A 9,545-nucleotide genomic window follows, 5' to 3' on the forward strand; every position below is an offset into this window, starting at 1 on the left:
CCGGGGGTCGCGGCCCGCGTCGCCTGGCGGGTCCCACCGGCGCGGGCCAGAGCTGAGGGGCTCGCGGCGCCGGGGCTGCTTTTGGGGGCACGGGGGTGTGCAAACCCGGCCCGGGGTGCGGGCGGGGGGGGTGCAGCGATCGACGCGCCCCCTCGATGGGCGGCGCCGCCCCCTCATACCCACGCAGGGCCGGGCGATGCGGCGGCCCGCGAGGGAGCGGTCGAAGGGCGGCACCGGGACCCCGATCTGTCCCCCCCCGGCTCCGGGCGCTAAGAGGCTTTGGCAGCCCCCGCACCGCGGGTCGCTCCGTCCTCCCGTCCTTGTGTCGCACGCGGGGCAGCCGCCACCTGTGCCGCGACGGCGCTGCCCGTGGTGCCCCCCGCGCGGCTGCAGGGACGGACCCCCCGCCGCCCCCCACGCGCGGCTCTGTCCGTGGGCAACGCATGTCCCGCCTGTCCCCGTGCAGCCCTGGGGCCCGTCGTGGTGCCGGCCGCGACCCGCGGTGCCGGGGACCTCGCGTCCTGGCGAGCCCCGMGGGCGCTGTGGCCGCTGCCACTGGCGGTCCCCTCCCTGCCGCTGGCATCCAAAACGCCTGGAAACGGTAAAGCGCCTTCCCATATATGGCTCCGGCGACTGTCCCTCGGCCGGGGGCTGCGACGGGCCCGACCCGCCCCCCCGCCGGCCCCGCGCCCGCCACCTTGGGGCTCGTCGTGGCGGGGTTGAGGACGGGGCTGATCCCGTACCCGAGGGAGCGGTGCGGAGGCCGCGGCCTCGCCGCTGCGCTACTGCTGCTGGGGGTAAGAGGATAACGGCCCCTCCGTGGGGGCTGCAGGGCGCACGGGGGGGCGGCCCCCAGCTTGTGACGTGGGCCCGGCTCCCTAATCCCCGGGCCGGCGCGTTGAGCGGATTAGGCCGCCCGGGAGCCGCCAGCCCCCCCCCCCGGCGCGTCCCAACGGGGCCGGGCGCGCGCGGCCGCCGTCTCCTGCCCCCGGCGCTGTTTTCCCGGCGGGCCCGCGCCGGGGAGGAGCCGTCGGGAACCGGCCCGACCGGTCGGCYGCTCTGTGCCCTCGGGGCTGGAGAGGAACACGGGCTCGACGCCCCCTTGGCGGGACCGGGTGCGAGCACTGCCGTGGGAGCCCCCGCTGCCGGCCACTCCGGCTCCCGCTCCGGAAGCGCRGACGGCTGTGGCCGCCCCTCCGTATGGCCCCGTTCCCGGAAAGCGTCGCGGCAAATCCTTGCTTGCTCCCGCGCTCCGTGTGCCGCCATCCTGGGCTGCACAGGACTCCGGCCCCAGGGGCACTTGCAGCACCTGGAGTGCCCCGCGGGATGGGACGGGATGTAACGGGCAGTGGGCAGCTCTGGGCTCCAGCCGGGTGCCCTGCCCGGCGCGGTGCAGCCGGAAGCGCCAGCTGGGCCGTCACAGAGCGAGCGAGAAGGTGGCCCAGGGTGCGGCGGTGACGCAGGGCGTGGGCACAGGGGGTGCCGCCAGGTGGAGGCGCGAGGTGACGTGAGGCGGAGGGCTCTTCCTGGCGGCACCTGTGCCCTCCAGCCTCATGTTCCTTCGGGCTCCACTCCTGSCTCTGGAGTAAGAGGGAGGCAGCCCCACATGTCCAGGGTGGGCATGGGGGGGCAAAGCGGGGAGGCCTCGTGTTGTCAGGCCCCGTAGCACCCTGGGGCAGTGTGGGCAGCCGCCGGTGCTCCATGGGCAACTGAGATCTCTTTGCTGGTGGTGCAGCCTTGTGGCTGGGCGTGAGGGACCTGATGGGCCGAGTGGTCTGCAGGGCCATGTCCCTGTGTCTGGGGTGGCGAACTTGGAGCCCAGCTTGCTGCAGGGTCCCATGGCAGGGGGCTGAGTGGTGTGTGCCCATCAGGTCAACCTATAGGGCCTGGGGTGTCTGGATTGTGTCTCTGGCTATCAGGTCAACCCTGTAAAGATGTGGGGACTCCTGTTGTGAGGTCAAGCGGGAGCATTGGATGGTCATGTGTGTGCCCAAGAGGTCAGCCCTAAGGGTGATGGTCCTCAGGAGGGGTATCCACCTATCACGTCAACCCTGGGGACTGCTTGCCTTGCCTGGGCCACCTGGGGATKCGCGGATCCTCTTCATCCCCCAAACATCTGCCCATGACTGAGAGCCGTGCCGGGCTCTGTATCTCATTGACCTCACAGCCTCTCCCTGCAGACTCGTCCCGGGCCCCACTGGTGCCCGGAGATGCCGGCATGCCAGTGCCTGCCTGCCTGCAGCGCCCCACTCTGAGTCCCTTGCTGGACAGGAGCTGTGCCATGGAGGGAGTGGGCGAGGAGCTGCCTGGGAATGGCACCGAGCTGTGGGGCAGTGGGCTGCACAATAGCAACAACAATGCATCACCGGTGGGCTGGCCGGGACCCCGTGGGGCACGTCCCTTCTCGCCCTTTGCGGCCCGAACCGCCAGCCCCGAGCCCAGCTACGTGGAGCGCGTGGTGCTGGAGATCGTGGAGTCGGAGCGCACGTACACACGGGATCTGCGCAGCATCGTGGAGGTGAGCGGCTCGGCCGGAGCCTGGCACGCAGCGCCCGCGGGGCCTCTGAGCGGCTGCAGCGGGTAGGGTGGCGCGGGGAGCTCCCATGGGGGTCACCTGCCACCATGGGTGCTCGGCAGGGCTACCTGGGCAAGATCATTGACGCGGAGGAGCCGTTGCTGCGGCCGGAGCAGGTCAGCGCGCTCTTCGGGAACATTGAGGACATCTACGAGCTGAGCAGGTGAACAGCCCCTGGGGCCTGTGTGTGCCATGGTGGCCAGTGCCGCCACTCGACTGTGACCTTGACACGGGAGCTCCTGCAGCGAAGCACCACGGGGTGGCTCCTTGGCGCTGGGCAAGGGGCATGCYGTGCCGCGGCACCTGGCACTGCTACACTCTTCACTCTGTTAACACCCTGCTCTCTCTGACAGCAACCTGCTGCAAAGCCTGGATAGCTGCGACCACGACCCCGTCGCTGTGGCCGTCTGCTTCGTGACGCGGGTAAGCTGTAGGCATCCCCCGGGCTTGCAGCGTGGGCACCTGGCAGGCAGGGTGAGCGGGGCGGCCCTGTGGGCAGGGCCAGGCTCTCACCTCGCTCTCCCCATTTCCGCAGAGCCAGGAGTTTGATATTTACACCCAGTACTGCAACAACTACCCCAAGTGAGTGTGCGTGGGCACGTGAGCGGGCAGGGCTGGCACCGGCTCCAGGCCCGGTGTCCTTGGCTGGGCCGAGGCTGAGCACATGTCCGTCTGTCCCCCGGCAGTTCGGTGGCGGCTCTGACCGAGTGCATGAGGAACAAGCAGCAGGCCARGTTCTTCCGAGAGTGCCAGGAGCAGATGCGGCACGCATTGCCCCTCGGCGCCTACCTGCTCAAGCCCGTCCAGAGGATCCTCAAATACCACCTGCTGCTCCAGGTCAGTGGGCACGTGGGGTGACACGGGCGCTCCTGGCAGCGTGGGCACCTGCTAAGGGCCGAGCAAATCCCCTCGGCACAGTCTGAGCCCGCAGTGCGGCTGTGACCGTGGGGTGCCATGTTCCCCGGGTGGCTTGGGTGCTTGGCACGACACATTCCCCCATGTTGTGCTCCTCACCATTGGAGCACCTGGTGCAATTGGGGCACACTGTATTCGCCAGCGCGTTTCGGGCACCATATGTTTCCCCTGCATTATCCCGGCATTGGGCACGGCCATCAGCACCTCCTTCATGCAGGAGATCGCTAAGCACTTCGAACACAAGTCAGGGGACGACTACGAGGTGGTGGTGGAGGCCATCGACACCATGACCTGTGTAGCCTGGTACATCAACGACATGAAGCGCAAGCACGAACACGCCATCCGCCAGCAGGTGCACGTCGGGGCACCCTAAGGTCCCTGCGGGGGGCTCTGCCTGCGGATCGCCAGTGGGTTCATCGCTTGGGGTCCTCTAGGAGATCCAGTCGCTGCTACTGAACTGGAAAGGGCCAGACCTGACTACCTACGGGGAGCTGGTGATGGAGGGCACCTTCCGGGTGCACCGGGTTCGCAATGAGCGGGCCTTCTTCCTCTTTGACAAGGCTCTGCTCATCACCAAGCGGCGCGGGGATCACTACATCTACAAGAACCACATCCCGGTGGGTGCTGCACGCTGATGGGACCCACGGGGCTGCAGAGGCTGGGACCTGGCACCTACTGTAGCCTTGCGTCCGACTGCGGCTGCCTGTGGGGATCATGAGCCCGTCCCTGAGTCCTGCTGGTGCTGCCAGGCATGGGGAGGTCTCGGTGCAAGGGTGGAGGGGGCAGCTGTGGGGTGGTCACGTGTGGGGCTGATGGTGCCTCCCCGCAGTGCTCCTCTCTGATGCTGATCGAGAGCACGAGGGACTCGCTGTGCTTCAGTGTGGCTCACTACAAGCACATCAAGCAGCAGTACAGCCTGCAGGTAGGCCAGGCCCCAATGGGAGCCGGGGAGGGGGTCACTGGCACCTGCCAGGCCCTGCTGCGCTGCCCCATGGCCCACCCTGCCCCATAGGCCAAGAGCGCAGAAGAGAAGCGCATGTGGACCCACCACATCAAGCGGCTCATCCTGGAGAACCACCACGCCATCATTCCCCAAAAGGTGAGGATGTGCTGGGCTCCCGGTGACGAGGCCTGCGTGGGTTCTCCCTCCCGGGCATAGCCATGGGCAGGGTGACCCTGGCCTTCGTCCACCGACCTCTCTCCTTGCCTCCCCCTTGCTAGGCCAAGGAGGCCATCCTGGACATGGACTTGTTCCGTAAGTGCTGTTGGTGCCGCTGTGCCCCTTGCTGCCCACGCAGCTGCCGTGCTCATTGTCACCCTGTGTGCCCCACAGACCCACCACGCCTGCCCCGCTGCAGCCCCGAGCGGCTGAAGAAGAGCTGGTCGTGCCAGCCACTGGAGGAGCCGTGCGCGGCGCCGCACCAGCGCCGCCGGCAGTCGGGTGAGAGCTGCGGCTGGGCGGCACCGAGGGGCTGTGGCCACTGCCCGCACCCGTCCCCAGCACAGAGCCTGGCAGGGCAGAGCACGACTTCCCTGCTGTCCCTCTCCCTTCTCGCCGCTTGTCCCTCCCCTGCAAGTGTCGCCGGGTCAAAGTCCAGCAGCTGCCACACTGACAGCAACCAAGAGCCCTTTCCCGGGCCCGGACACCACGGGCCAGGCACCAAAGGGTGGCTGCTGTCCCCAAGCCCATACCAGGAGGGTCTCCGTGCTGAGGGGACACCGGTGCCCTGGGTGGGAAGGTGGACGGCATGGGGCACGGCTCCCGATCGTCAGCCCCGTCTGGGCAGCTGGATCCGTGGGGAAGGCGCATGTTCCCTGCCCGGTCTAATGGGTTTCTCTCCCGCCCTCAGAGCCCTTTGAGCACCGGGACCGCGCGGAGACTCTGCCAGATGGACTGCAGGGGCACGATGGGCGCAGGCAGTCGGGTGCGAACGTGCCTGGGGCAGGTGGCGGCCATGGGAGGGCAGGGGCAGCATCCGCATGTGCCCAGAGGCCCTGGTGGGATGGGCTGGGCCCGGTGGCTTCCTTAAGAAGGGTGGCAGGGCAAGGCTGGGCCTAAGGGGCCTTCCTAGGTGGGGGGTTTGGTGCCTGGGCAATGGTGCTTTGCAGGGCTGGGGGTGGTGTGGTGGTCCCGTAGTCCCCACTGCGGCTGGGCTGACACCCCCTTCTCCCCGCAGAGCCGGCCAAGCAGATCCTACAGCAGCTGGGGGAGCCAGGTGGGCAGCTCCGCGCACCTGGTGGGCATGTCACGGGCAGGGAGGGCCCAAGGGACCCTGCGCAATGGGACAATCCAGCCCCGCAGCCCAGCTAAGAGCTGGTTCACGAGCCAGGGGCGCTTCTGGGGCGGTGCAACCTCTGCTAATCTCTGCTCTTGTCTCTTCCCTGCGTGGCCAGCAGGTCTCCAGGTAAGGTTGGGGCATGGGATGAGCTCAGGGGCGGCCCGGGGTGCCTTGTTGCGGCGTCCTCAGCATCCGCGGGCCGGGCACGCGGTGGGGCTGTGCCCCCAGCCTGGCCCTGCTGCAGTGAGCCTGAACCTGACCCTCGCCTCTACCCGAGCAGCATGCAGGCAGCGAGGGAGCCCTCCTGCCACCTGGGGAGCCCCCCCAGCTCCCCAGGCCCTGGGCTACGGCTCAGGGAGTCGTGGAGGAAGAAGAGGAGGAGGAGGAGGAGGCTTTCAGCAAGGAGGAGCTGCCTGCTGCTGAGGCTGTGCCTGTGGGTGCCCAGGAGGAGCAGGTAGCTTCTCCCACCCACCTGCCTGAAGGTGCTTGGCTCCCGCCCCATGGTGCACCCCCTGGCCCCTAACACCCCGCATTTTGCTATTACCCTCAGGTGCTCGAAGGGCTCAAAGCCTTCAAGAGGCCGAGCAGCTGCGGCCCAGGGAGCTGCGAGAAGCGCCGTGGTGTGGATGCTGCCAGCGGTGGCCAGGAGGTGAGTGCAGCCCTGCACCGCAGTGCCTGTGTGAGAGGCGCGTGGGCACTGTGGGGCCCGGCACCCACTGGCTGCCCCTCTGCAGGCCAGCGGTGACGAGGAGCACGGCGAGGTGCTGGGGGTGCCTGTAGTGGTGGCTCAGCGCCCTGAAGAGCCCTCTTCATCGGATGTGGAGTCCGTGGGCAGCCCGGAGGCGACGCTCCCAGGCTGGCACGAGCAGGGCCAGGTGGATCTGGAGCCGTGCTCGGATGGGGCTGTGTCGGAGACAGCAGAGGACCTGCGGACCCTGAGCAGCGAGGAGGAGGAGGAAGAGGAGGAGGAGCGGGCCCTGCGCGCTGCCACCAGCATCCTCCCGCCCTCCGTGCTGGACCAGGCCAGCGTGATCGCRGAGCGCTTCAGCAGCAGCTTCTCCCGCCGCAGCAGCATGGTGGCCGAGGAGGGCCGGGCCTCACTGGGTGCCACGACTCCACGTCAGCCCAGCCACAGCCGCAGCAGCAGCCGCAGCAGCAGCGTGCTCAGCCTCGAGGGCAGTGCCACGGAGGCGCAGAGCAGCACCGTGCTCCCCGGTGGCAACGAGGGAGACCCTGGGGCTCTGGCCAGCGCTGCCACCTCGCCTGACCTGCCAGCCTGTGCCCGGAAGGGGTCACTGCTCTCCACGCAGGACCGCTTGCTGCTCGACAAGATCAAGAACTACTACGACCACGCCGAGCACCAGGATGCCAGCTTCAGCATCAAGCGCCGCGAGAGCCTCTCCTACATCCCCAAGGGCCTGGTACGGAACTCCGTGTTCCGCCTCAACAGCTTGCCCCGGGCGCCACCCGAGCGCGATGGGGGCACCCGCACCGCCGTCTGGGTGCTGTCCACCAGCCCCACGACCGCGCCCTTAGCTCAGCCGGAGGTGGTCGAGCTGCTGCCGGGGGAGGATTTCTGCCCGACCTCCGCAGAGTGGCAGGAGGCAGAGAGGCCACTAAAGGAGAACGGGCTGGAGCCGCATGAGCCGCTGCTCATCCTCGAGGAGGACGACGTGGGTGCTGCCACCGAGAGCCCTTGGCCCGCGAGCTGCCCGCAGGAGCTGGGTGCCGTGGAGCCGCCAGCCCCACACCCGCGCCTGCTGCAGCTGGGCGCCGCCGGCGAGGCGGCCGAGCGGCCTGGCACCAAGGTGTACCAGCTGGCACGCCAGTACAGCCTGCGCATCAAGAGCCGCCGCGCCGGGGGCCCGCGGGGCCTGGCCCAGCTGCAGGAGGACATGCGGGTGAGGGCGGCCGCAGCCCAGGAGCAGCCGCAGCCCCCAGCCGCGGGCACAGGTGGGATGCGGAGGGGGTGCGGCAAAGCCAAGCGCGTTGGGTACATGGGCTGGTGGCCACGGGACATCCCCTCCCCTCGGTCACCGCCCTCACCTGGCTGCGCTGCTCTCCTAGGCCCACCGAAACGCAGCCTGGCACTGCCCAGCTACGAGCAGGTGGTGATCCAGGAGCAGCGGCCACTGGCGTCGCTCTCGGCAGCCGCCTCGCCGTGGGACAGGTCACCGCGGGGTGTCCCAGGCAGTCCGCCTGGTGGCAGCCCCCACCTGCCCTCGCCAGGCAGCCTGGCCACCTGCAGCCTGCCCAGCCCCAGCGCTTCCGAGCCCTTTGCCTGGCCTGATGTGCGCGAGCTGCGCTCCAAGTACGCGGCCTGCGAGAGCGCTGGCCCGCGGCGCCCGCCACCCGTCAACCGCAGCCGCTCGGCACCTGAGCAGGTGGCGGCGGCGGTGGGACGGAGCGGGCGAGCGACGGCCAAAGCGGTGCCTGCCAATGGCCGCAGCCGGAGCGCCGAGGCAGGTGCTGACGGTGGTGCCGCCAAGCACCAGCGCAACCACAGCGATGGAGGGCTCAGCGTCACGGCGCAGTCCGCCCTGGGCCCTGGCCAGCGCGTCATCGTGCTGGAACGGGTGGCCGCGGGTGCCGAGGCGGTGCCCGATGCCGAGAGCTACGTGCAGATCCGCTCGCCCACTACGCGGGAGAAGATCTGCCTCAAGGCGGTGGTGGAGCGCTGCAAGGCCTACCAGGCCTCCGAGGAGTACCGACGGCGCCAGGCCGAGCCTCCGCGGCCCTGGGAGCCCCCAGACGCTGCCCGGCCCGGCCTCGTCAGGAACCTGCGGGAGAAGTTTCAGACGCTCCACGGGGCCAGCTAGGCGCACGGGCACCAGGGGGACAGCAGCCGGCGTGAGCTGTTGGGCGGCTCCACGGTGGCCCTGGACAGAGGTGCGCGGCACCCGACCATGCCCACGCCGGCGTCAGCGCCACAAGCCCCAGGCTGGGACTGCGTCGGGGCAGCCGGCCATGGTTGGCACTCGGCACCGGCGAGGGCTTTGCTTTAACCTCTTTATTAGAAAAACAGAAACGAACCAAAAGTTACTGTCTGGGTTCCCAAGCGCTTTTCGGAGGGGCGCTTGCAGGGTGCGGGGCCGGGCTGTGGCGAGGGCGAGGGGCTGTGCCGAGTGGTGCCAGCCCCGCAGGAGCCGTAGCCAGGCCCGCGCAGGCCGAAGCTCTTTGGTTGGTGCCCAGGGTGCCAGCGCGGGGCAGCCGTCTCCCTCCAAGCGCACACCAGCCGGGGGGCTTATGGCTTCCAAAGGGGGATGAGAGGGATGGGGAGCCCCAGGGCGTGCGGGAGGGGGGAGGTGGGTGCATGCGCGTGGGTGCCCATGCGGGCAACGCGCCCGCCCACTCGTGCTTGGCGTAGACGTGGCGGGGTGCGCGTGCAGGGCAGCGCACGGGGCAGGGGCAGGCGCGGGTGCCGATGCGCACCGGTGGTGCCCACGTACAGCGCTGGGGCATGCACGCAAGCGTGCACGCGGAGGGGTGGGCACAGCCGTGCACGGAGGGGTACGGCTGCAGGCAGGTCAGCGTGCCTGGAGGGGCACATACAGGTACATCGCACGGACATGCACACACAGCTGTGTGCCCATAGGAGCCTGTATGCACACGTACACACTGGGCTATACCTATACGTACGTGTGCATACAGGTAGGTCTTGGCACATGTGCAGGTGTGTGCACCAAGGTGTGCATAGGTTGGGCATGCCATCATATATTCACATACATGTGGGCGCCCAGCTGTACATATACATGGACATGTGCCCACATATACAT

The 9,545-nt window shown here is 68.9% G+C and overlaps 1 protein-coding gene across 1 annotated transcript; it reads left to right on the forward strand.

Moving 5' to 3' along the window:
- The first annotated feature begins 1,851 nt into the window (after window positions 1-1,851).
- PLEKHG3 (pleckstrin homology and RhoGEF domain containing G3) lies at window positions 1,852-8,644 on the forward strand. The gene is made up of 16 exons (XM_026047183.1): window positions 1,852-2,518; window positions 2,638-2,738; window positions 2,929-2,998; window positions 3,111-3,157; window positions 3,262-3,412; window positions 3,708-3,842; window positions 3,925-4,107; window positions 4,320-4,412; window positions 4,503-4,589; window positions 4,712-4,745; window positions 4,824-4,931; window positions 5,341-5,415; window positions 5,668-5,706; window positions 5,888-5,895; window positions 6,320-6,418; window positions 6,504-8,644. Exons 1-16 carry the CDS (start codon window positions 2,123-2,125, stop codon window positions 8,586-8,588), a joined length of 3,711 nt encoding a protein of 1,236 aa, XP_025902968.1. The 5' UTR covers window positions 1,852-2,122; the 3' UTR covers window positions 8,589-8,644.
- The last annotated feature ends 901 nt before the right edge of the window (window positions 8,645-9,545 follow it).

Source organism: Nothoprocta perdicaria, unplaced genomic scaffold (assembly GCF_003342845.1).
Source record: "Nothoprocta perdicaria isolate Ctin4 unplaced genomic scaffold, notPer1 scaffold_481, whole genome shotgun sequence".
NCBI lineage: Eukaryota > Metazoa > Chordata > Aves > Tinamiformes > Tinamidae > Nothoprocta > Nothoprocta perdicaria.